General features: G+C 45.3%; 1 protein-coding gene across 2 annotated transcripts; it reads left to right on the top strand.

The window, feature by feature from the left end:
* Positions 1-1705: 1705 nt before the first annotated feature.
* On the top strand, positions 1706-23741 carry TIPRL (TOR signaling pathway regulator). 2 transcript variants are annotated; one of them, XM_079760855.1, is made up of 7 exons: positions 1706-1943; positions 7741-7920; positions 8583-8682; positions 10368-10499; positions 17268-17363; positions 20600-20662; positions 21565-23741. In XM_079760855.1, the coding sequence occupies exons 1-7, from the start codon at positions 1738-1740 to the stop codon at positions 21706-21708; spliced, it is 921 nt and encodes a 306-aa protein (XP_079616981.1). In that variant the 5' UTR covers positions 1706-1737; the 3' UTR covers positions 21709-23741. The 2 variants fall into 2 exon arrangements, with proteins under 2 accessions (XP_079616981.1, XP_079616982.1); XM_079760856.1 differs by lacking the exon at positions 1706-1943 and adding an exon at positions 2004-2371.
* Positions 23742-26950: the final 3209 nt, after the last annotated feature.

Below are 26950 nucleotides of genomic sequence, written 5' to 3'. Positions count from 1 at the left end.
CTTTACTAATGGGTTGCTTTCATCTCCAAGTCATGCCACAAGTTGAGAGTAGGCAATGTTTCCTTTTTAAAAATAAATTTGGATGCAATCAACTCTGCTCTTCTCTCAGCTCTTCAAATCCTATGGGTCTTCTACACTCTGTCTCCCTACCCTATTACACTGCTGAAATATTTATATTCTCATCTCTAGCATGCCCTTTCCCCCTTTTAAGTTCCCCACAGCATGAATTCTTATTCTGTCTCCTCCCTCCCCCCCCCCCCCCCCCCACACACACACACACAGAACGTGGCCTCCCTTATATATTTTATGTGTATATTTGGGGGATGAAGGGTTGTGGATAGGGCGACTCAAGGAGATGTTGAAGGCAGCCCACTGTTTCCACAGAGCTCTTTGATTGTAAGGAACAGATGCGAAGGACCCACGTCCCACGTGGTTCAGGGTTCGGGATCTGGAGAAGGGGCTGCAGGCAAATGAAAGAGACCAGACAAGAAATAATAATTTGGAAATTGGGGGCCAGGCGGGAGCCCATCCCTAGAGGAAGGACTCCGCTTGGGCTCAGGCCTTGCCATCCTTTTATTCAATTTGGGATACACCTATAGCCCTTAGGCAGGCAATTTCCAGTAACAGACAGACTACCTTATCAGTAAGGATTTACATGACTATCTGGTGGGGAAGTTGCTTCAACTCAACAGTGGGTGTATACCATTGTTTCAACTAAACAGTGGGTGTATAGCTCTGACCCTTGCCAGGGCTCAAGGGTCACCATCATTCTGGGCTCCTTGTCCACACCTCTCTGCTAGTGAGAACAATAGGTGGTTTCCCACAAACAGAGACTCCACTAAGGTTTTTCTTTTCTTTTTAAAAATGTATTTATTGGTGTGTGAGAAAGAGAAACAACAACTTGTTGTTCCACTCATTTATGCATTCATTGGTTGATTCTTGCATGTGCCCTGACCTGGCATCGAACCCACAACCTTGGCGTATCAGGACAAAGGTCTAACCAACTGAGTTCCCCGGCCAGAGCACCCCCAAGGTTTTTTAAACGGGGTGGGGGGGGTGGGGGGGGTGGAGGTGGAACTTGATCTAACCATAAGCATGAGAAAAAGGAAAGTGCATTCCCAACTCAGGGTCTAAGCTCTTTGCCTGCTCCTCTATGACCGAGCCTTTGCTTGATGCTTTGACACATCCCCTGCCTGCCCAACAACTTCCTGCGGCTGGGGTTCTGCCTTCCTCTCTTCCTGCCCAAGTCCTGCTCTGGGTCCTCAGATCTGTGGCTGGATCTTCAAGCCTGGAGAGCACCTGCCCTCTCTTCACGTTTATCTTCCCCGCGGGAGCAGGAGTGTCTCTGCTTGCCTACTGTTCTCCCGAGGGGTCCACCCGTCTCTCTGGGCTTCCTCCCGCCAACCATCTCTGGGGTCCTCCCAAGCCCGGCCTTGATCCAGTGGGTCCATCAGTCTGGCCTTCCCACCGCCTACCAAGCCCTAGTTCTCCCGTTCAGTAAACACCCCTAGATGACGTCACCCAAGGAGTTCCGGGGGCGGCACGACGTTGACCACGCCCCTCTCAAACGAAGCCCCGCCCCTCATCTGGTTCTCCTCCTCCCCTTTTCCGGTGCGTCGTGACGTAGGCGTGGGTCACGCAACATTGGCGCCTGCTCCCGGAAGCAAAAAGCGCAGGGCGGAGAAGAGGGCGGAAAGAAGGGCGGGCGTCGGGGTGGGCGGCGGGGCGGGGCGGGGCATGGTAACGGCTCGGAAGCCGAGAGGGCCGGGCCGCAGAGGCGCGGAAACCGGTGTCCGCTGCCGCCGCTCCTGCCTGCTCCGCGCCGCCCCCGCCGCGGCCATGATGATCCACGGCTTCCAGAGCAGCCACCGGGACTTCTCCTTCGGGCCCTGGAAGCTGACGGCCACCAAGACCCACATCATGAAGTCGGCGGATGTGGAGAAGTGAGGCTCCGGGCCCGGATAGGGGCGCGGGGCGCGGGTCGGGGGTCGGGAGCCGAGGGCTGGGCTGGGCGAGAGCAGGGCGGCCCCGCGCAGCCCCGACCCTTCCCCGGGGCGGAGGCCGGGCCGAGGCCGGGCCCCTGACTGACAGCCGCGGTAAATCTTCGCATCACCCCTCCGTCCCTCGGTTGGGTTCGCCTGCGTGACTCTGTCACTCGACCCGGTTTGAGTGGCGCCTGGCTGTTTCGGAGGATCTCTGCCTGCCCTGGCCTCCACCTGCCCCACGTCTCTGCCCCGGTCACCTTTGCACCTCTCCTTCCTGAGGGGTTCTGACCTGTTTTCTTGGCGTCAGTAACGGGGATGATGTGCTTGCTTGGTTTTTGGCACGTCAGGTGCTGCGCCGGGCAGGGCCCTGGAGGGAGCTACGGAAGGTGAGAAAGAGCCTCTGCCTTGAGGGATGCAGGGTCTTCGAGAGACACGGTGATACCCGGTGTGGATAATGGTTCAGAGGTTTTGTGAGCTCCTGCGGGCGGACGAGGCCTCCGGGAAGCTGGGATGCCTGCACCGAATCTTGATCCAGGTGTTGGGATGAGGCGGGGGTGGGGGCTCCTGGAGAGCAGGGAGGGCGCCGGCTGTGAGCGCTGGCGGTGCCTGCACTGGATCTTGACCAAGCGTCGGTCCGGGAGAGGGAGAGCCCTGATTTGTTGGGAGAACCGCTTCTGTGTGGTTGGAGCGTGGAGGTCCAGAGGGGCGGGAGTGAGAAGGGGAGACAGCACCCAGAGAGCTTTTATGCCACAGGCTAAAGAGTTTCGAATTTGATCGGACCACCACAGGGAGTACTTTTATGCAAAGGAGCGACATTATCAGCTGTAGACTCCGAAACAGGGATTTTCAACCAGGGTGCCGCAAGAATTTTTAAAACATGCAATACCTGACTATTTAGTCAGGGGCACTCCCTTAGATTGTCAAATAAAAAAATGACAACAACCAACACAACAATAGCCCTGCGGTGTGACTGAATCCTTTCTCTCTAAAAATCAATTAAAAAAAAAAAAAAAAAAGGCTTGACCGTGGGTCTAGGTTTGGGAATCATCACCTTGTAATTGAAACCTGGAGCCTTGAGAGTGAGTGAAAATCATCTTCTAGGAGAGAAGGAAAAGGTCATGATATGGGACCCTAGGGAGCACTGGCCTTTTAAGATTGAGGTAGAGGGAAGTGGGGGGGGGGGCGGCGGGGAGGAGAGAGGGAGTCTTAAAAGAATGTAAATACATTAAATAAGATAATATTCTTGCAGATTCACTAAGAAAAATAAGGAAAATGCAGAAAAGAAAGGGAAAAATAATTCCCTTCATCCCACCGCACATTGATTTACTGTCTGGGTTTTCCTCTCCCTATCACGTTCTCTGTTACGTATCGCACCACAGAGGTAAACTTGTGCATATATAAAGCAGTCAGCTTCCAGTGGTGTTTAACATGTAATTTACTTCCAGACTCTCTAAGAGGGGCTGGATGCATGGTGAGTTTTAAAGGCATTCAAATCCTAGGTCTTTAATCTCTTTATTGGTTATTTCTAAAATAGATCTGCCAGAGTATACTACTTAGTCCTTCCCTATGACAAAAGAAAGGCTAGACCTTCACCTATTCTAAATTTTCTGTGATGCATCACCCAGGGTGTTAAAACCTCTAGGGTGCTAAGTAAATGGATTAGGGGAAGTATTGGATTAAGGACGCTTTCTTTAATGATTTAAGACATCTAAATCCCATAGAGGCTTCCTGTCTTCCCTGCCTTGTTAATGGTAATACCTATTTGTTAAGAGTGAATCTTGGCCTTAGAAATGGCATTAAACCCAGCATGTGTGGCTCAGTGTTTGAGTGTCGACCTATGACCTGGAGGTCATATTTGGATTCCTGGTTGGGGCACATGCCTGAGTTTCAGTCTCAATTCCCCAGTAGGGGGCGTGCAGGAGGCAGCCGAGCAATGATTCTCTCTCATCATTGGTATTTCTCTCTCCCTTCCTCTCTGAAATCAATACAAATAAATTAAAAAAAAAAGAAAAAGAAAAGAAATGGTGTTAAGATACTATGTTTGGCCAGTGGTTAAGATAGTCTGAATTTAGAACATTTGAGACAGTGTAAGTTAGTGACAGTGATTCTTTTACGTATATGAGTGGAATCCTCTAATAAAATGGTAATATGCAAATTAACCATCACTCCGCTACATAAGCCACACCCACCAGCCAATCAGGGCGAGTATGCAAATTAACCCCAATCCAAGATGGCTACAGCCAGAGAGAGCAAGGTTTCCCAGGTAACAGAGGAAGCCAAGCTTTCCATAGCCGTTGCAGGCCTAAGCCTCCACTCAAGCTACAAAGTTTCAATTATAGAAGGTAAACAAATTCAAACAAATGGCAGCAGAATGGAGCTTGAGAGAGCAGGCCAGGGTTGCCGGCGGCAACAGGGGAAGCAAAGCTTTCCTCACACCCTGGCCGGGCTCACCCGCTTAAGGCTACAAAGTTTCAATTGTAGAAGGTGAATTAACTGCCACAGAAATGGCTGCCGCCCCAGAGGGAACAGCAGGCTTGGCTCTGCTTCAGGCTACAAAGTTTCAATTGTAGAAGGAAAATAAATTCCAGATACCAGGGCCTCCACTTGGGTTGCCAGGGGGCGTGACCGGCCTGCAAACCACCACAGGCCCCTCGCTCAGGCCGCCCCACACCCCAAGGGAACCCCCACCCTGATCTGTGACACCCTTTAGGGCAAATCAGCTGGCCCCCACCCGTGCACCAGGCCTCTATTCTATCTAATAAAAAAGTAATATACAGATTGATCATCACTGCAACACATAATATAGCTGCCCCCATGTGGTCAAAGATCCTGCCCCCATGTGGACACAAGATGGCCACTACAAGATGGCCAGCAGGAGAGGGCAGTTGGGAGGCACCCGGCCTGCAAGGGAGGGCAGTTGGGAGGCACCCGGCCTGCAAGGGAGGGCAGTTGAGCGGGACCAGGCTTGCAAGGGAGGGCAGTTGGAGGTGATCAACCCTTCAGGAGAGGGCAGTTAGGGGTGACCAGGCTGGCAGAGGAGGGAAGTTGGGGGCAAACAGGCTGGCAGGGGAGCAGTTAAGCATCAACCAGGCTGGCAGCGGAGTGGTTAAGGGGTGATCAGGCTGGCAGGCAGGCAAGCAGTTGGGAGCCAGCAGTCCTGGATTGTGAGAGGGATGTCCCAGATTGGAGAGGGTACAGGCTGGGCTGAGGGACAACCCCCCGCCGTGCACGAATTTCGTGCACCGGGCTTCTAGTATTTCATAGGACTACTAGGGGTGTGCACACTCAATCGAACTTGAGCATGGTATCTTTCAAGAATCTTAAATGTGATGATCTCTGATAATCAAGAAAAAGTTAAATAATATTTTATGTTTTCTGTTTAAGAACACAGAAAAGTCTATAACACATTTTGAAAATTTTCCATAAAATAAATTTGGTACATGGGGTAACTGGAAAATTCACTTCCATAGAACCTCTGCTTTCAGGTTACAAGGATCAGAGACCCAAGTTGCCTTAAGTGATGGGAATTTAATCACTTAAATTAAGTGAGGAGAAAATTAAACACAGGAATCATCTCAGAAAATGAGCAGCAGTTCTTGTGGCCCCAACAATAACTATATACAAGTCTCTACTCTTATTACTGTTACTAGAGGCCCAGTGTACAAGATTCATGCACTGGGGAGTGTGTGTGTGTGGGGGGGTCCCTCAGCCCGGCCTGCACCCTCTCACAGTCCAGAACCCCTGGGGGGATCGGGCCTAAGCCGGCAGTCAGACATCCCTCTTGCAGTCCGGGGCTCTCGCAGTCTGGGACCCCTCGCTCCTTACAGCCCACCTGCGGTGGAGGTGGGAGAGGTTCCTGGCACCACCACTGCGCTCGTCAGCCATGAGCCTGGCTCGCTGCTCCTTAGCGCTGCGTCCTGCATTGAGCATCTACCCCCTGGTGGTCAGTGTGCATCATAGCGACCGGTCGTTCTGCCATTCGACAATTTGCATATTAGGCTTTTATTATATAGGATTTCTCCATCTCTGCTTTCTGCTCTCTGCTTCTCTTGCTATTGTTTAACCTTTTCACTCTCTCCACCTCATGCTGCTCTTTCCTGTCACCTCTTTTGGTCTGTGCTTCCTTTGGCTGTCATTCAGACTTATGAAAAGAAAGGTCAGAGTATACTTCCTTGGCCATGGTTCAATTCAGCAAGAGTTCTCAGGCTAAAATTGAAGGGCTCCTGCCAGCCCATAGATAATTGCCTTTGGTTGAGAAGCCGAACTTGCATCTCTAAATTGAAAGTCCTGGTTTTGACTGAGGTGATGGGTCATGGGCATAGTGATTTATATACTGTATATAGCTGCTTTTTTCAGAAGTGAGTAGCTTCCACTTAAAAACCTTTATAAACTCAACTTTCTTAAGGGTTAAGGGGACTGGTGCACCACCAGGGCCCCCGTTAAGGGGGCAGCCTCTACTCAGCTTCAGCCTGTCGGTGCTATGTGGATTGCCAGGGCCAGTACTGCCAGTCTTCCTTTTTTTTTTTTTTTTTTTGAACAAAAAAGAAGAAACCAGAAGTCCAGATTCCTCAAAAGACTCTCAATTTTTGTTGACAACTATCTCTCAATCACTGTGTGTTGTTTTTTTTTTAAAATATGGAATGCTTCACAAATTTGCATATCATTCTTGCGCAGGGGCCATGCTAATCTTCTCTGTATTGTTCCAAGTTTAGTATATGTGCTGCCGAAGCGAGCACGTCATTGTTGGCAACTATTTCAAATATTGTTCAGGCAAATCAAAACACATCTGTGGATTAATAATTTGTGATCCTGGCTTCATAGTGTGTCAAATAAAACTTCCTTTTCTAATGAGGTTGGCTAAATGAGGGGCAAGTATTTATTTATTTTAAATATATTTTTATTGATTTCAGAGAGGAAGGGAGAAGGAAAGAGAGAGAGATAGAAACATCAATGATGAGAATCATTGATTGGCTGCCTCCTGCATGTCCCACACTGGAGATGGGGATTGAGCCTGCAACCCAGGCATGTGCCCTGACTAGGAATTGAACTGTGACCTCCTGGTTCACAGGTTGACTCTCCACCACTAAGCCATGCTGGCTGGGTGAGGCAGGGCAAGGCACAAGTATTTATAAAGCAGCTGGCATAATGGAGGAGGCCTGGTATTACTACTTACTGGCTCTGTAATCTGTCATTAGGTACCTAAACTCAGCGTTTCTCAGCTCACAAGGAAGTTTTGAGGCTCAAATTCTATCTCAGAAGCAATCTCTGATCATCCTACCTAAAATAGGCCCCCACCATTGCCTTCCTTTATTTTTTATGTCACTTACCAGTAGCGGATAATATATTATTACTTCTCAGTTTACTATCTGTTTTTTAGCCCATTGCCAAGTCCGCAGCCCTGGCCGGGTGGCTCAGTCGGTTGGAGCATTGTGCTGTGCACCACAAAGGTTTCGGGTTCAGTTCCCAGTCAGGGCACATACCTAGGTTCTCTCCCCAGACGGGCACACACGGGAGGCAACTGATGGATGTTTCTCTCTCTCTCTACGCCCCCTTCCTGTCTCTAAAATATATATAAAATCTCCCCTCAGGTGAAGGTTAAAAAAAAAGATAAACATAGAGAGAATAGATGATTGAAGCATTTACCGATTGTACAAAATGTATCATGTTAATTAACTCAGTAATGTAGGGAAGAAAAGGAAACCAAAGTGTCAATGGTGGTATAAAATAATCCTGCCTGACTTCTGGTTGTGCGTAGGTTAGCTGATGAATTGCATATGCCATCCCTCCCCGAAATGATGTTTGGAGACAACGTTTTAAGAATCCAGCATGGTTGTGGCTTTGGGATTGAGTTCAATGCTACAGATGCTTTAAGATGTGTGAACAACTACCAAGGAATGCTTAAAGTAGCCTGTGCGGAGGAGTGGCAGGAGAGCAGGTGAGAGTCCGGGCAGTTATGGGTAAAACCGAGAGGAGAGTTGAAAGAAATACTCAGTCACAATATTAGAATGAGGGGCTAGTATTATTATTAAACTTTGTAATTGGATTATTCTAAAATTAATCTTTCTCATCTATAACATGGAGATTAGTTACCCCACCTCTTAAATGCTTGTTGAGTTAATTGCGTAACATTTGAGCTGAGCTCTGTGGAGTTTCTTTTTTGAGTGTTTAGTGTTCTTTAGTGAAGAGTACACTGTGTACTTGAATGTTCCTGTTTTTCAAGAAAAACGCTGTGATTTGCATTGAAAATTTGAGGACCTTTGAAATTAAGAAAAATTTATTTTCTTTGATAGTCAAATCAGATATTATTTACTTGGTGCCTGTTATGTACTAGGTACCTTGGAGGATACAAGGAGTATGGGCTTTAACAAAGGTCCTCAGGCAGTGTAGAGACTAATTGGAAAGACTACACAGCACATGACAAGTTAAGCCGCAGTAAGTGTGCAGGAAGAAAGAAAGACCTTGTGTTAGTGAATTCTGACAAGTGTATGTAGTAGGATGTTTTACATGATGTGTGGAATGTAGTTTGGTGTGATAATGAATGCAGATGATCTGCATGCTGCATCACTAAATCTGGTCCTTCTCATTTTGGTATTTGAGGACGGAGGGTGAGCACTCCAAGGAAGTCATTAAACCATACGATTGGACCTTTACAACAGACTATAAGGGAACGTTACTTGGAGAAGCCCTCAAGTTAAAGGTAACTGTTATTTTTTGCTTTTATGAGTCATCAATTATCTTGGACTGTCTTGGCATTAGAACTTTCTAGTAATGGCTTATTTTTTACTACTATTTTCACCTGTTTATTTCTGTTGTGGGTGCTTCAGATCCTAACATGAGGGGATTTTGCTTATTGATTATCAGCAGGAAATAAAGTGGAGGGATTTTAATTACATGTGGTTTGATCGTGAACTACTGCCTTAATGTTGTCACTGTCGAGAGGTGTTCAGGCGTGTGCTTTAGACCAGCGGTCGCCAACCTTTCAGACCTCACGGACCACCAGTAGTCTGCGGACCACCAGTTGGCAACCGCTGCTTTAGACAGACCTGCTAGCAGCAGCTCCCAGTTGTACAGTTGAATAGAGATGTGGGCAGATGGGACTTCTGTCCTGCCTGTACTATGTGTGAACTGGTATGATCTTAGGGGAGTTACTTAATCTATTTATCTGAGTCTTAGTCTCATCAGTAAATAGGGTAAACAGAAATGTCTGCCTCACAGCAGAGTTTTGATACGAGGTCATCAATGGGAAAGCTCCCAACAGAATCTGAAGCTCTATGTGAATGTTAAATTGCATCTGTGTAAGCCCTGCTTAGGGTAGATTACGTCATGATAAATACACAAGGAAGGCAGAATAGGTAGGTCTCATATTGGGAGCTTTATCTGCTTATTATTTATTTGCTTTGTTTGCTTATTATTTATTTTGAAATCTTCCAGTGTAACTGAAATGAGGGAAATTTGGCTTAGGTTGCAGTTTCTAAATATCACACTTTGTCATAGAGAACAAAATGTATTTCACTGTAACTATTTTCATTAAAAGTAGTTACTGGAGCCCTAACCGGTTTGGCTCAGTGGATAGAGTGTCAGCCTGCGGACTCAAGGGTCCCAGGTTCCATTTCAGTCAAGGGCATGTACCTTGGTTGCGGGCACATACCTAGTAGGGAGTGTGCAGGAGGCAGCTGATTGATGTTTCTCTATCATTGATGTTTCTAACTCTCTATCTTTCTCCCTTCCTTCCTGTAAAAAATCAATAAAATATATTTTAAAAAATAATAGTTACTGGAGACCCCATATCATATGTGGGTGTTTAGGCAGAAATGTAAGGAGTGGGGGCTCCTTGTCTCTGAGGAGATTGTTAGAATCTTGGGAAGCTGGAAGTTCATGGCAGCAACTTAATTCTTGTCTTCAGTTGCTGCCATTCCTGTATTCCAAGCATTAACTATTTTGTGCTGCTTCCAAGACAAAAACACAGTTTTTGAGAACCCATGTATTCATTCATTCATTCTTAAGCTCTTACTATGTGCTGGGCAGTAATCCTAGGAACCCTGGATACACAGGGGACAGACAAAAATCCCTCCTTTGCAGTCTCATGGGAAGCAAGGTTCGTCTGACTTTTATAATGCTTCATAGGTTCATGTCTTCTCTCCTCACTCCTGATTGAAGAACTCTGTAAATTGGCGGGGGGCGGGGGGGCGCCCTCTGGCACATGGTTGCCAGGAGTGAGGAAATTTCGGGAACTTGTTTTAACCCGATGCAGTAATGATGGTGATGACTGTGGGCTGACTTAGGAAAAGCCTCCTGGAGGCTGTGGAGTAGCATTAGCTACTTTCCTATGTCTCCAGCTCCTCAGAAAGATTTTATGTGCTCCTTCGGACATTTTTCTTTCAGGTTGTGCCTACAACAGATCATATAGATACAGAGAAATTGAAAGCCAGAGAGCAGATTAAGTTTTTTGAAGAAGTTCTACTGTTTGAAGATGAACTTCATGATCATGGAGTTTCAAGCCTAAGTGTGAAAATTGTGAGTATTGTGATTTTTGTTTAAAATTTCTTCTGTTTCTACTATTGGTCAGAAATATAAGACTCACTTTGAATTATACCATCTTAATATGATATCATGTAAAATTTCATTTGAGTCTAGAGCAGTGGTTCTCAACCTTTTTAATGCAGCGACCCTTTAATATAGTTCCTCATGTTGTGGTGACTCCCAACCATAAAATTATTTTCATTGCTACTTCATAACTGTAATTTTGCTACTGTTATGAATCGTAATGTAAATATCTGTGTTTTCCGATGGTCTTAGGCTCTACAGCAGCGGTTCTCAACCTGTGGGTCGCGACCTACAGGTTGAGAACCGCTAGCAGGGTCGCCTAAGACCATCGGAAAACACAGATATTTACATTACGATTCATAACAGTAGCAAAATTACAGTTATGAAGTAGCAATGAAAATAATTTTATGGTTGGGAGTCACCACAACATGAGGAACTGTATTAAAGGGTCGCTGCATTAAAAAGATTGAGAACCACTGCTCTAGAGTATTTCTTACTAATTAATATCCGTTATAAAATTCACAAAATCTTAATATATTGTTAAGACTTTAGCAAAGCATTTTTTTTAAAGACCTGCCTGGTCACTTTGTACTTTGTTTGCTTATTATGTAATTTGAATGAAAACTATGACTTAATTTTCACATTTTGAATTAAAAACAATGTGGAGAGACTGAGCAGACAGCAAGGTGGATACTATTTAAGGAAGTGACCATGTGTCAGGACTCAGTGCCCCATAAACTATACTTCAGTTTCTAGCATCCAAGTGAAAACAGGAATGACAAGTATCAGTTCCTTTGGAGGATGGACTGCTTCCATTACCAATGCTGTTGGTGAAACATGCGTAAAAAGAAAACAAACAGGCTGCAGCAGTTACTCATATTTGTTTATTATTAGGTTGTAATTGGGTTTCTTAACATTTTCCAGAAAAACCACAGCTTTTTATTAAATGCCCTATCCTTTAACACCTAGCTAAAATGTCAGCTCCTCTATGAGGTCCTCCACAGCAGAGTTAAATATCCCTTGTCCATACTCCAAAAATACATTATTTTTAACCCCTCCATTATAGCACTTATCATAAGGTCTATCAAAGATGGGCCCCAGCATCAAACATTGTTCTCGAAGCACAATGATAGTGAGTATTGTGGTTTAAACAATAATCTATATATATAAAAGCCTAAGCGACCGTTAGGACCGGACGATCGGCTGGTAGCTATGACACGCACTGACCACCAGGGGACAGATGCTCAATGCAGGAGCTGCCCCCTGGTGGTCAGTGCGCTCCCACAGCCAACCTCCCACCACCAGCCAACCTCCCGTGGTCCCCCACCACTCCCCCAAGCCAACCGGCTCCAATCAGCCTTGATTGCTGACCAGGCCGAGAGACCCCACCCGTGCACAAATTCATGCATCAGGCTTCTAGTTAAGAATGAAAACAATAAATCAAAAGCAGCAGTAAATTTGTTTTAAAGTCAAGATTTCTGTAGAATCCTAGGATTTTGGAATTGTGATGAATTTTTACAGAATCATTTAGTTTAGCCTCTGTATTTTATAAATGACTTCCCAAAAGACTAGTTTATCTAAGTTGGGGTAACTAATTAGCACTGTTTTCTTTGAACCAATATCTCTGTTATTCTAGCATTACATCACTGTTTTCTGAGCACCCCACTCCCTGTTCACCTATCATTCTCCCTCAATTTATCTTTGTCACTTAGATTTGTTCATGCTGACTCATTCAGTCATGTACCTTTCCATTTGTCTACCCACTCACAGAGCTGATGGTGTTGAATGTTCATTATGATGTGCATATCTGATTGGGCACTTGTAACCAAGTGGGTGGATATGTCTGTGATGTATGCAAGTGGGTAGGCATGTGGGGAGCACACGTGTTTGTGTGGGTGAAAGTGTTGGAGAGGATGTGGGCATAAATGGAACATGTGTGTACCAGAGTAAATAGTAAGTCTCAAACTGAAGAGTAATCATCATTGTGAGACGTTTTTCTTCTCACTTAGTGTACTCGGAGGTGATGAGGGTGGACCAATGGCGTTCCCTTGTATGGAAGCAGAGACTAGCTGAGAAGTAGGGGTGTCTAGAGAATGCAGGGATGTGGTGCCCGATAGTCGGGGGGAGGACACGTCTCATGGAGGAGGGCGCCGAGGACTCCGCAGTGCTGGTGCAGGGGCCCTTGTTAGAAATGTCATCATGGGGACTTTACAGAGAGAGCCTGAGGTCGCTTTTAAGATGGAGGAGGAGACCTGGGTGGTTCAGTGTCTTGCTCTAAGATACTGGTTTGCCATCTCATCAGACCCATCACTCCATTTTTTCTTTTTCCTTTTTTTTTTTTTTTTACCAAATACTGTAAGTACCTCCTTCCATTTACTACCCTGAAATGAAATTCATAGATAAGGTACTACTTTTCAGTAAATTAACATAATGTCTTAATTGTAAATTAAAAAGAAATTGACTTGGAATAAAATGAGATGTATTTCACTAGGTAAGCGCATAATATGACCACTAAGTGACATGATAAAGTTGTCAGGTGCTTATGTGTGCATATTGAGTCACTGTGGGTGTGACAGTTACAGATGTAGGCTGACAGAAATGCTGACAGTGACTCAGATAACAGGTTGGCATTCCATTGATGCATTTTTCAAAGTAGTGAAATAACAAAATTCCAAACAAAACGAAGTATAATCTCTCCTTGATTTACAAGGCCATTGCCTTTATGGATAATTGAGTGGGTTTTTTATTTATATGTAAAATGGAATTAGGTTCTAAGGTTAGACAGATGCCAGGTGAGAGATATGGAAGTCTGTGAGATGCAGGGTTGGGCTTCATTGTATAAGGTCGTCCTGTGCACTACAGAACAGCGACCGTCTCTGAATGTTGGTGCTGGTTGCTCATCACTGTTGCTCACCACAGCATTCCAGACGCTCTTAGGAGAGAGCCACTGTCTTAAAATACTATACGTGGATTGTGGTAGGATTGGGACTAGAACACAGGCCCCTAATTCCTGGTCTCCCCACTGTGCTGTGCAGAAATGGTACTTTAGTTTGCTTCCCCGTTGTGTCAGGTTTACTAATTTTGAATTGGAAGAAATATTGTCAGTCATTCTTTCCCATACATTTTAACTAGCACTCTGCTGGGTAATGATGTGTTTTCAGATCGACTTGTTGCATATTGTCATAGTCAGTGCTGCCTCTGTGTTACTGCGTTTTCCTTTGGGTCCCTTGCTGCTTAGCCCACCCCAGTGCATCTGACTCAGTTCTTTCTCCAGCAGCGAGCATCTGGCCTCTTTTGTTCAGCCCACAGTTAATGGCCACCTGCTGTGTGCTGGCTCCTTTTCTAGGCAGTGGGGACCTGGTGCTGAACGAAGCCAGTATTCCCACCACCGTGGAACCTGTAGTCAAATAGAGGCTTTAAGCAAGTAAACACATAAATGGATGTAGTTATAGACCTGTTCATTCGTAATGAGCACTGTGAGAGGGAATAACAAGGGAAATCTGCAATGACATGCAGTGTAGGAAAGGCCCCTATGTAGAAGTCTCTTTTGCATTGAGCTCTGAAGGACAGGAAGTGCTGGCCAGGAGAACACTCCAGGTCAGGGAACAGGGTGTGAAAAGGTCAAGGGCAGGAAAGAGCTTGGCCTGTGGCTGGGGACTCTTAGGCAGTTAAGCCACTATCATCATGGGGTTATCTTGTTATTCTTTATTCTTGGTTAATGTTGCCCTGTGCTTATATGGAATTCCAGGCAGTTCCCTGAATATAGCTTCCTATTTCATGCCTCAGTACTTGTATACACACCACCTTCTCTCCAGCCAGAACTCCCAGCCCAGCTCTCCTTCCATGGCAGCTCAGGTGTCACTCTGTCACTCCTGTTGACTTTTGTCAGTGGACTCAGGTACTTCCTCTGAGCACCTAAAAAAAAAAAAGAAATATATATAATATATATATATATATATATATATATATATATATATATATATGTATGTATATTATTGATTTCAGAGAGGAAAGGAGAGGGAGATAGAAATAGCTACACTAATAAAAGAGAAACATGCAAATTGACTGTATCTCCACCACACCAGTCAGGAGAGAGTATGCAAATTAACCCAACAAAGATGACTGCGACCATGGAGCTGGAGCGAGGAGGAGGCTTGGGTTGCCCCCGGCGATGGAGGAAGCCAAGCTCCCCACCCTCCCTGGCCAGCCCTGGCCTCCACTCAAGGCTACAAAGTTTCAATTATACAAGATAAATAAATCCCAGATACCTGCTTCCAGGCGGCCCTGGCCTCTGCTCAAGGAGGTGCTGAAAACAAAAAGGAAGGGCTGGGAGCCTGGGCCACATGGGGCGTGGTCAGCCTGAAAACAGCCCTCAGCCCCTTACCCAGGCTGGTCACACCCCCATGGGGTGAGGGTCCCTGCTGGGAGGCTTGGCCAGCCTGCAAACAGCCATCAGCCCCTCACCCAGGCTGGTCAGGCACCCCAGTGGGGACCTCCACCCTGAAAGGGGTGTGGCCAGCCTGAAAATGGCCTTCAGCCCCTCACCCAGGATGACTAGGCACCCCAGTGGGACCCCCCCACCATGAAGGGGCTGTGGCCAGCCTGAAAACAGCCCTCAGCCCCTCACCCAGGCTGGCCACATCCCCCCCAGCGGGGTGCAAACCACCACAGGCCCCTCGCCCAGGCCTCCCCACCCCCCAGGGGAACCCCCACCCCGATCCGGGACACCCTTCAGGGCAAACCAGCCGTGCACCAGGCCTCTATCTATACTAATTAGACTGGGAGACCTTCCAGGAGACCTTCCGGATGTTCTTCTAGACAAAGCCATGGTGGCGGTGCTGAGGTAGAGGTGGTTAGAGGCCAGGAGGGGAGGGCAGTTGTGGGTGATCAGGACAGGATGGGACAGCAGTTGTGAGTGATCAGGTTGGTGGGGGGCGGGGCTGTTGGGGGTAAGCAGACCAGCAGGGGGACTTGTTGGGGGCAAGCAGGACGTCAGTAGGGGTCAGTTGGAGGTGATCAGGACAGCGGGGGGCAGGGGGCAGTTGGGGGTGAGCAGGCCGGCAGATAGAGTGGTTAGGGGCAATCAGGCAGGCAGGTGAGCAGCTTGGAGCCTGCAGTCCCGGATTGCGAGAGGGATGTCCGACTGCCGGTTTAGGCCCGATTTCTGTAAACAGGCAGTAGGACATCCTTCGAGGGGTCCCAAATTGGAGAGGGTGCAGGCCCGGCTGAGGGACACCCCCATCCCCCGTGCACAAATTTCGTGCACTGGGCCACTAGTCATTGATAAGAGAGAATCATGGATTGGCTGCCTCCTACATACCCCCCACTGGTGATCAAGCTGCAACCCAGGGATATGCCTTGACCAGGAATCGAACTGTGGCCTCCTGGTTAATGGGTTGATGCTGAACTACTGAGCCACCCCTCTGGGCTCCTCTGAGTGCTTTTGAACCTTGTGCATACCTCTGTACAGCAGCCACCACATTGGATATGTCTGTTTTCCTCCTGGATAAACTCCTTAAACACTGGGGTTGTATCTTTGCATCTATATAAATCTAATACCTGCTGTAGTAAGAATTTGACACGTGGTAGGCAGTAAGAATCTATTTAGTAAATGGTCAAAATTATTGTTTTTGAAGACCTGAGGATCCACACCCCTCTCCCCTTGCCACCAGAATCCACCTTTTCACTCTCCACTAACTCTGGCTTTCCGGTTGTATTTGGGAAACAGACATTTATAGATGTGCCACAGATGGAAGATGTCAGGGATGTGAATAATGACCTGATGAACTTGGCTTTGGTAGTAGGACACAGTACCTAATCGGCTGCGCTGCTTAGAGCATTCTAGTTCAGGTCTCGCGTCTTTATTTTATATAAAGTGAATAAAAGACAAGCAGCAACAGAGCTAGGTTCTTCTTTCATTTTGGTATTACTGGTGTCACCATTTACTATAAGTACTACCATTTTTTATTTTTTTAAATATATTTTATTGATTTTTTTTTTTAAAGAGAAGAAGGGAGAAGGATAGAGAGTTAGAAATATCGATGAGAGAGAAACATGAATCAGCTGCCTCCTGCATACCCCCCACTGGGGACGTGCCCGCAACCAAGGTACATGCTCTTGACTGGAATTGAACCTGGGACCCTTCAGTCCACAGGCCGATGCTCTATCCACTGAGCCAAACCGGTTAGGGCTGTACTACCATTTTTTAAAAGTGAACATTATAATTTTCTCATTATTTAGGTATGTGCTGTCTTTTTTTTTTTCCAATTTTTTTTTTTTAATCCTCATCTGAGGATATTTTTCCCTATTGATTTTAGAGAGTAGAAGGGAGGGAAGCTGGGTAGGAGTGAGAGAGAAACATTGGGACCAGGGATGCAACCTGCAAGCCAGGTATATGCCCTTGACCAGGACTTGAACCTGAGACACTTCTGTGCTCAGGCCGGTGTCCTGACCACTGAGAGCACTGGCCCGAGCTGTGTTGTCTTTTTAAGATAAATATCTTTTGACTTAGAAAAAATATATTTCTATTGTACGAAACTAAAACCAGGATGTTAAATAATATACACAAGTTTTTGAGCCTTAGTTGGTGCTAGGACAAAGAACCTCTAGTTCAGAGATTCCTATATAATGCTAATTCAGCCCTCCTCCCATGCTTTAACAAATTCATTTTCTTTGAAATGAAAAAAATTAACAATATTTAATTTTCATTAAAATATTAATGCACTTTTTTTCTTTCAGAGAGTAATGCCTTCCAGCTTTTTTCTGCTGTTGCGGTTTTTCTTGAGAATTGATGGAGTGCTTATCAGAATGAATGACACGAGACTTTACCACGAGGTATCTAATCTCATTTGACGAATGTACTAACTGATATTGGGCCTGTTTGTGTTGTTTCATGTCTGTGTGAGAATTTGAAATTGAACAGTGCTTTATATTCTACTAGAGGCCCGTTGCAGAAAATTTGTGCATAGGGTGTGTGTGTCGCTCAGGCCAGCCTGCTCCCTCTCCAATCTGGGACCCCTCAAGGGCAGTCGGACGGACATTCCTCTCACAATCCAGGACTGCTGGTTCCCAACCGTTTGCCTGCCTGCCGGCCCGAATGCCCTTAACTGCCCTCCCCTCCAGGCCTGGTCACCCCTAACTGCCCTCCCTTGCCAGCCTGGTCACCTCTAACTGCCCTCCCTGCCGGCCTGCTCTCCCCTGCTGGCCTGGTCGCCCCCAATTGCCCTCCCCTGCTGGCCTGGTCCCCCCCAACTGCCCTCCCCTGCAGGCCCAGTCACCCCTAACTGCCCTCCCCTGCCGGCCTGGTTGCCCCTAACTGTTCTCCCCTGTTGGCCTGGTTGCCCCCAACTGCCCTCCCCTGCAGGCCTGGTCCCCCCCAATTGCCCTCCCCTGCTGGCCTGATCCCCCCCAACTGCCCTTCCCTGCAGGCCTGGTCTCCCTCAACTGTCCTCTCCTGCAGGCCTGGTTGCCCCCAACTGGCCTCCCCTGCAGGCCTGTTCGCCCCCAGCTGCCCTCCCCTGCCGGCCATCTTGTGTCCACATTGGGGCGGCCATCTTGTGTGTTGGAGTGATGGTCAATTTGCATAGTACCTCTTTATTTGATAGGGTGGCATGCTTCATATTCACTGTTGACCATGGTTACTGAAACATTCCATCTTTTCCAAAAGTTTTGGCAGCTGAAACTTTGTTCTATAAGACACTCCCTACTGTGGTCTGATGCTTCTTAAAAAATTGTGTTTGTACTTCATCTGTGTTTAAGAAAACTGTCCTTTAACTATTACCTTTGTTTATAGTATGTATTGTTTACATTAGCGGTTGCCAACCGGTGATCCGTGGATCACTGGTGGTCCGTGAGGTCTGAAAGGTTGGCGACTGCTGGTTTTCATCATGTCCTAATATTGGAAAGTTCTTCTAAAGTGTGAAAGCTTGTGCTCCAGGTCAAGGAACTGTTAACAAACAAAGTTTATAAACAATAATGATAAAGTGATTTTTAAAAGGATGGGGGAGGCTTAAATTGAGTCATGGAAACTCTTCCAGTAGCTTCGTCATGGCCTGCCCCTTGTGAATGAATTTTTAACTTCAGATTTGTGGGGTGATGAATTAGAGAAGAGACTGCCAGTATCAGTTAGGGCTGTTGGGTAATGGTTACCTCTCCTAACAACCCAAAGAAACATGGGCTGTATGATCTCTGTCTCATAGCTGACGCAGCCGAGGTAAAGAACGACTGACTGACTTTAATATCAACCACATCGGACAGCTAATGGTGGCAGAGCTGGGATCTGAGCCCCACAGGATGGGATTGGATTGGTCGTTTCCCAAATCCTGCACGTAGGGAAGGTTTTTTCCCCTTGAAATAATACGGTGGCTGTGATGACCTTTTTCTTTTTAAAAGTGGTAACAAAATACTAAAAATAGGCTGTATTTTTTTCCTTCAGAAAGAGTGAAATAAATCTAAATTTAAAAATCTTATGTTTTAACTCAACAATATTGAGTTTTTATGGAATTACCCTAAAAAAGATTTAATATACAATAACCCACAAATATGAATCCACAAGTATGTATATGGCAATGTTGTTTATAATTCAAACAGGAGGGAAGGAGGACACTTCCCATTTTATGGACATTGATTAAATTTTTTACTTTATATCCATATAGTAGAAAAATATGTAGTCATTAAAATTAATGCCGGAGAGTTATATTTAACTGCTTTGGAAAGATGTGCATAAAATCTTACATAAGATTTTGTGTAGAGATTTCTAAACGTTAAGAATAGTTATCTATATGAGCTGTGATGCTGATGATTTATACTTTATACTAGAGGCCTGGTGCATGAAATTCATGCACTCAGGGTGGGGGGGTGTCCCTCAGCCTGGCTGTGCCCGCTCTGCAGGCCCACGCCATCAGTCGGACATCCTTAGTGCTGCCGCAGAGGTGGGAGAGGCTCCTGCCACCTCCGCTGTGCTCACCAGCCATGAGCCCAGCTTCTGGCTAAGCGGTGCTCCCCCCCTGTGGGAGTGAACTGACCACCAGGGGGCAGCTCCTGTGTTGAGCATCTGCCCCCTGGTGGTCAGTGCGTGTCATAGCGACTAGTCATTCTGCGATTTGGTCGATTTGCATTTTAGCCTTTTCTTATATAGGATTAGAGATCCAGTGCACGAAATTCATGTATGGGTAGGGTCCCTAGGCCTGGCTGGCGATCAGGCCCAATCTGTGGAGTGATCGGCAGGATGATCGGGGGTCCCCGCTGGCACCCGCCTTGGCTAGCCTGGGGACTGTGGGCTGGGAGCAGCTCCTGTGTTGAGCGTCTGCCCCCTGGTGGTCAGTGCGCATCATAGCGATTGGTTGTTCCGCTGTTCGGTCGATTTGCGTATTAGGCTTTTATTATATAGCATACTTTGTTATTAGATTGTTTTACATGAACACTAATCTGTCTTTATTGATATGAAAGACTGAAACCTTACGGAGTTTAATCTTGTGGTTTTCTTTTATTGAAAAGTACCTCTAAAAACAAATTATGATAAATTGCTGTTTTAAAACCTAACTTTAAAAAACTTAAAACTTTTTTGTTGATTGATTGGTGAGAGAGAGAGAGAGAGAGAGAGAGAGAGAGATATCTTGATTTGTTGTCCCACTTATTTATGCATTCATTGGTTGATTCTTGTATGTGCCCTGACTGGAGAAGTTTGTTTTTTTTCTTTCTGGAACATAAAAGTAGCTGCAGTTATGTAGGTAATGATAATATTGTGACAGGAAAATCTCTTGCGTATCTCACTTATATACATATTTACTTTCAAGGTAAAACCTTGCTTGTGTTTCTCTTACATGGTAATTATTAAATCTGCTTGTATTTTTGTATCTGATGTTACTGTGATTTATAGGGATTGGAATTAACAATTCAGAATTCTTGGTGAGAGTTAAATAGCAGTTCTTTCACTGGAGAATAAGGTAGTCTCATTGGAGTTCATGCCACCATCACAACCTGTACTAAAATGTAAGCAGCTTTGTTTGATAGAAAGGATTATAAAATAAATATAAGTAAACTTGTTGCAACTTTTTTGTTTTTAAACCTAGGCCGACAAGACCTACATGTTACGAGAATATACATCACGAGAGAGCAGAATTGCTAATTTAATGGTATGGCATTTTAATATCAGTTTTCAAATGTAGAATTTTTTTCTTTCCAGATACATATTCCCCCCCCCCTCCACCCCCCCCCTCCAACCACCCAGATCTGCATCCTTAAATCTATTCATTCACCCAAAGGGCTCAATAGGGTGGATCCTACTCTATATAACTGAGCTTACCTCAAATACAAGAACAGTTAGAGTTGCTGGGTACTATAGCCATCATCTAATCTAATTTCCACATTTCATTCTGGAAAACCTGAGATCCAGAGGTGGGAATTACCTGGAGTCACACCTCTGGCTGGTTGGCACCACCTGGATGTTCTTTCCACATGCCACCCTTTCCCCTCAAGTGTGGTAATTTCACACCATGACTTGTTCTTTTTGGCATAATTTCTCTCTATTTTTGCTCCCCTGGGACTTGTAAGGGCCTTCCTTGGGATTTACAATTCTACAATAAGTTGCTTAAAACGTGATACCTTCCTGCAGACTTGACATTCTTTTTTCACCCTTTGTGCGTACCTCTGTCTGGGCACAGAGTGCACACGGTTAGAGAAGTTACTGCGCACACTGGGCTCCCGGTACAGCAGCCACAGAGAAAGGGGACTGGGCCAAGTGGTCCTAAATTCAAAGAGGAATAAAAAGGTTTCAGCAGAAAGAAAAGAGGTATTGAATTCTTAGGACATTGATGGCAGCGTTGTAAATACCGTATCCCTGTGATTCCTGCGATCAGTAAGTAGCAGAGTCGAAGAGTCAGAAACAAAGATACCTGTTATTACCAGGTACTGGGTGATGCTCCTTACCTACATTTATGTACTTCACGTTAAACCGGCATGCTTTATATCCAAGCATTTCTAAAGAGTGTCAGCGCAATAACCGAATCGTTGCTGATATAATTTATGTGTTTCCCAGCATGTCCCGCCTTCTCTCTTCACGGAACCTAATGAAATGTCACAGTACTTACCGATCAAGGAGACAGTCTGTGAGAAGCTAATATTTCCAGAAAGAATTGATCAGAACCCCTCAGACTCACAAGCAAACGCGCCTGTGGAATAGAATGTGACACACCAGATCCTCACCGTGGAATCTGATGGAGACCGTGGCTATGTGGATGTGGGTTTTTTATTATGAGAATTAATTGCCTTGTCTATGTGCAGATTTTCTGTAGACTTTAAAGGAAAAGAAAAAAAGATTGTTGCAAATAGATTCCACTCAACTACTGTTTATACTGTCTAGCTTCAGGTTCATAGTCCAGATTTGTTTCCTGGCGTTAACTTGCATTTCTAACTTGTCCCGGTGGGATGTCGTCAGGAGGGATGTGTACATGTCTCATGAGTAGTGGGCATACTCTGTATCCATTGGGGAACACTGTCTTCCCCTGGGAGGCGGTCGCTCTAAATCCCTGGATCGCAGCACTGCGACACGGGCTGCTGTCAGCATGTTGTCAGCCTTCCACCTGGGCTTGGTGGCGTTTTTTCCCCCTGCTGCATAGTCATGGCTTGCCTCCCAGGAAATTGACCTCATACTTTAATGATCTTCACCCCAAAATTAAAGAAATATACATTTCCGCTCTAAATTTAAAGTGACTCTTGAAGTTTAAAAACATTTCAGACATAGAACCCAGTAACCTGGTCTTTTGGAGAGTGTGAGCTGTTTGCCCCTGGAAACACAGCCTGGTTGGCGTTAGCAGCAGAACGCAGAGCTGTCTGTCCATCTTCGGGGGCTATTGCCTGTGCGTCTGCTGGTACTGACATTTTCACTTCATCCTCCACGCCACCGCCGGTGGGTGAATCCACTGAACTCTGAAGTTGGTATGAGTCCTAAAAGTTTAAAGAATCCATATGGATCGTGGTTAGCACATATTACATCAACCCCTACCAACCAGATTAATTTCTGCTTAAAATATTTGAGAGGGAGCTGTGGAGGAGGAGGCGGCGGCTAATTTTTAAGTATCAAATCCAGTTTTTCGGTTTTAAGATTCATGTTGTTAACATTACAGGGAATCCAGTAAAGTGTAATTAGTACCAGACCTGGGTAGTCAGTCCAGAAAGTACTCCCAAGTACATTTAAAGTCCATTTGGTTATTCTGATGATGACCTTTTAAACATACTGTATATCCGTTCTTGCCTTTCTAAATGATCTTCCGAAAGTGGAAAGTGGTTATAAAGCACCAAGTAAGGACTTACTTAAAATGGATTTTTAAAATGACTTTTTTACAGGGCAAGGGAAAAAACATCATCCCCTTTTTTCCTGGTTTGAAATAACTGTTGTACATATTTCCACTTGATGGATAAATCATTAAATAAGAACATTTAAATAAAAGTATTAGCAAATCTCTTCAGGTATTATTAGCCTGATGATAAGTTTTAGTGAACATTCATTCATTGGTCGAACTCTGGTGCACTCTTGTGTGTATTGTGGTTTCACTAATTGTATTACCTAATTTTGGTCTCAAATGGTTTTGGTATTTGTTTGCCATCTATTGCATCACCTGTGACATATAGGAAATCAAGATTTTGTTGACTTTACAAAAACACATGGCATGTTCACTGTGTATTAAATATGCCTGAATTTCATGTTTTCTCTTCGGCCAGGAAAGTAAACATTGTACTCAGCTTTCTGTGTTATTTTATTTGCCATGCAGATTTGAACAGAACAGCCTCTTTTTTCATACAAATTGTAAGAAATGAAAAACCTCTAAGAATATTCACTGGTCGAAATTTCTGGGCAGTATCATATATTTTAAAACTTGATTCAGATGTCTTGCTCCTTGAGTCATTCTTAGATTGCCTATTTTGTTTCATTTTAAACATTGCAGGGAATTAAAAGAACTGACCTTGTTTATAGAAGGTGAGTTGTGCATAGGAAAATGTACTTCTGAAAATTCATGAGTTTATTCCTGCAAAGAATACCAAGAAAACCTGTATTTGCCCATTGCTAAATAAGACATATACCATTCTACATTCATTTGTCCCAAGTGTCTTTTTGTAAGAGGAGAATAAACAATAAGGAATTATTGATCTGTTTTGCTATTTCATTTACTTAAGTTTTTCTTAAAGCTTAATTAAAGAATGGTTTGGTATACCTTTCTTGATTGTGCTTTTTGTTTTGAAATTGGCCAACATTATGGCCAGAATCTCCAGACAGATTATAAATGAAAATCTGATATAATCCCAGTTTTGCTTTTGGGTTCTTTCTCTCTCCCTTCTGTACCCCAGTACTCTCTGGATGTTGCAACTAGCCAGTGTTGACTGTGTGTTGGGTTAACGTTTTCTGTTCTTGGAAATGTGAATACCTGTTGTGTGCATCTTTCCATATAGTTCTTTTTTTAATCTTCATTGTTGAAAGTATTTCATAGGTCCTCCTTCCATGTAGTTCCCCCCACCCCCAGGTAGTTTTGAGTGTCCCATATGGTGCTAGAAGGGATTGCAGTAAGAGATAGAGTTTATGTCTTCATGGGATTAAAGTCTAATGGAAGAGACAAAGTAAAAATAATTACAGATTTTAATAAGTGCAATGATGGAAATAACACTGATTTAAGAGAAGAACAAATCACTGTTAGTAGAGGTTCTGCTTCTGAAGAGAATATAGAAAGCCTCAGGAGAATGTCACTTCTAATTTAACCAGGAGAAAAGTCTGTGTAAGCGACAGGATGCCAGCGTCCTTTGGGTTATCAGAGCTGAGGTTAAACGGCAGAGTAAACGGAATCCCAGAGGGATGAGCCCTCTGACGAGATGCGACATACAAATTGCTTTGTCTAAAGAAGAACGTGAGACAGGTGGCCACTATACAAGCAGGTAAGAAAAAAAAAAGCTAAAATGTTAACAGGTTTTTTAAAGGCTGAGTATGGGCTAGCCCACTGGTCGGCAAACCGGTTCGCGAGCCACATGCGGCTCTTTGGCCCCTTGAGTGTTCTAACGCCACTTCTTCAAAATAGACTCGCCCAGGCCGAAAACCGACTTCTGCGCATGGGCCATGAAGTTTCAATCACACTGTACGTGCACGTCCGTACGTGGTATTTTGTGGAAGAGCCACACTCAAGGGGCCAAAGAGCCGCATGTGGCTCGCAAGCCGTGGTTTGCCGACCACTGGGCTAGCCCATCAGTTTGGAAGAGCTGAGAGTCTCAAATAAGGGACTTGAAACACACAGTTCTTCTCAAGGGTCTACACCAGGCACTCACCAGATGCTGGGGCGGGTCGGGGGAACCCCTGTTAGTGGCTCAGGCAGGCAGGAGGTATGAGGCATAGGTATGAAACCCTGCCTGATTCCCCCCAGACCCTTTCCTTGAGGGATTCAAGTCTTAGGCTGCTGGCGGGGAGGAGCAACACATCACATTACCCTCAGACCCAGGGAAAAACCCTTGATTTCTGGGGGGAAAATAAAGGCAAAACCCTTTAGCTTCTGGGGCAGAAGTCAGAAATGCTCTGACATAGTCACTGCTCGAGGAAGCCAAGCAAATACCCTTGACCTTGGAGCAGGGGCAGAAAACCCTGGCCCCAGGGTCCTACCGGGATAACAGATGTGCTACCCCTGAGGGATGGGCATGGAATTCACACACACAACAGCAGCAGATTTAAGGCAGAATTTGGCTGCCACAGGGGACGGGGCAGGAGTGTTGAGAGAGCCACCCTCCAAGGCCCAGGCACACAGACTGCCTTAGACTGAGGCATCAGAGTCAACTGAGAAGCCCTCCCTGGGCCACCACAGCCTCGCACTAAGTAACAAGGGTCACCAGTCTTAGTGATGACCTGCGGAAGTGATCCACTCGGAGAGCAGGAACTGCGTATCTCTTCACTGGCACATAGTACTCAAGACATGTGCTTAGAGTGAATAAGAGATTAAAAAAAAAAAAAAAAGAGTGAATAAGAGATTGATTAGAACCGTGGTCGGCAAACTGCGGCTCGTGAGCCACATGCGGCTCTTTGGCCCCTTGAGTGTGGCTCTTCCACAAAATACCACGGCCTGGGCGAGTCTATTTTGAAGAAGTGGCGTTAGAAGAAGTTTAAGTTTAAAACATTTGGCTCTCAAAAGAAATTTCGATCGTTGTACTGTTGATATTTGGCTCTGTTGACTAATGAGTTTGCCGACCACTGGATTAGAAGAATGAATCAGCAACCCTGAGAACAAAGGTGTTGGGGGAGAAAGTTCTAAGATATTCCTCAGACTTTACATAACTACTTGCATAGTGATAGAACTAATGAAATTGGGCTCCGTGCAAATTCTAATACTCTGCCTCACTCCCTCTTTCTTCAGGGACCTGCAATCAACTCGAAGTATTCCCTCTTTCCAGCAGGACAGGAGCTTGGTCTCTAAAGTTCCTTGAAGGCAGGGATAATGGTTAATTCTGCATTTGTGTCAAGCACCAGGCATTGTGCACGGTGTGTAATAGGTGCTCAAAGAAATGGATGCCTGTGAGGCTGAGTCAGTGGAGGCAGGGATGCTGCCTTGGAGAGGGTCTAGAGACCTTCAAGGGCAAGGAGACTGTACCAGGTGTCCCTGGGGGAAGACCCAGGCAACCCAATCCCCCTGGACACAGACACCTCTCCCTTGGGCTCAGGCTGAGTCTGCATTAAGGGCCTTGCTGTAGACACTGGGCTGCATGCTTGCCATCTGCTGCTTTAGGTAACTTCATCGCTACTTGGACGTGAAGCTCCCGAGCTGACGCTCTGGTAGCAGCTTGTTTCTCTCCTATTGTAAAACAGAAAATCCTTGTGTTCTTACAAGGTTGAAGCCATCTAGCATCCGGTTAGGCCTTTGACTAACCACTTACAGGCAGGGTTGCCCTATGATTTGTGGGGCCTGGGAAAGTGCAAATGGAAGGCCATTAGCCATACGTCTAAATAGTTCGTAGCTATACATCAAGCAAAATAATTGTTAAATTATGTATGGCCCTCCTATATTGACAAATACTTGTAGTTATGGCTTTTATATGACTGAAAATTGGCCAAATGTCAAAGATGATATTCAGCTCTGGACAGTCTGACTCGGTTGGAGTGTCATCCCATAAACCCAAAGGTGGTGGGTTTGATTCCCCGTCAGGACACATACCCAAGGTGCGCGTTTGATCCCTGGTCAGGGCACATGTGGGAGGCACCCGATCGATGTTTCTCCCATCGATATTTCTCTCTCGCCCTCTCTCTAAAATCAATTTTAAAAAGATGATATTCAAACACCTAAATTCAATGATCACAAAATTAAAATATAAAAATATAAATTCAATTTCAAAATAAATGGAATTTTTTATGTTTTCAACAGTTATTTAAAAGTATTCAAAATCATCTGCAAAAATTAAAGGGA

This window comes from Cnephaeus nilssonii (genome assembly GCF_951640355.1).
Source record: "Cnephaeus nilssonii genome assembly, chromosome: 21".
Classification (NCBI taxonomy): domain Eukaryota; kingdom Metazoa; phylum Chordata; class Mammalia; order Chiroptera; family Vespertilionidae; genus Cnephaeus; species Cnephaeus nilssonii.
Note: the sequence above shows the minus strand (reverse complement) of the source record. Positions and strands in the feature narration are given on the sequence as shown.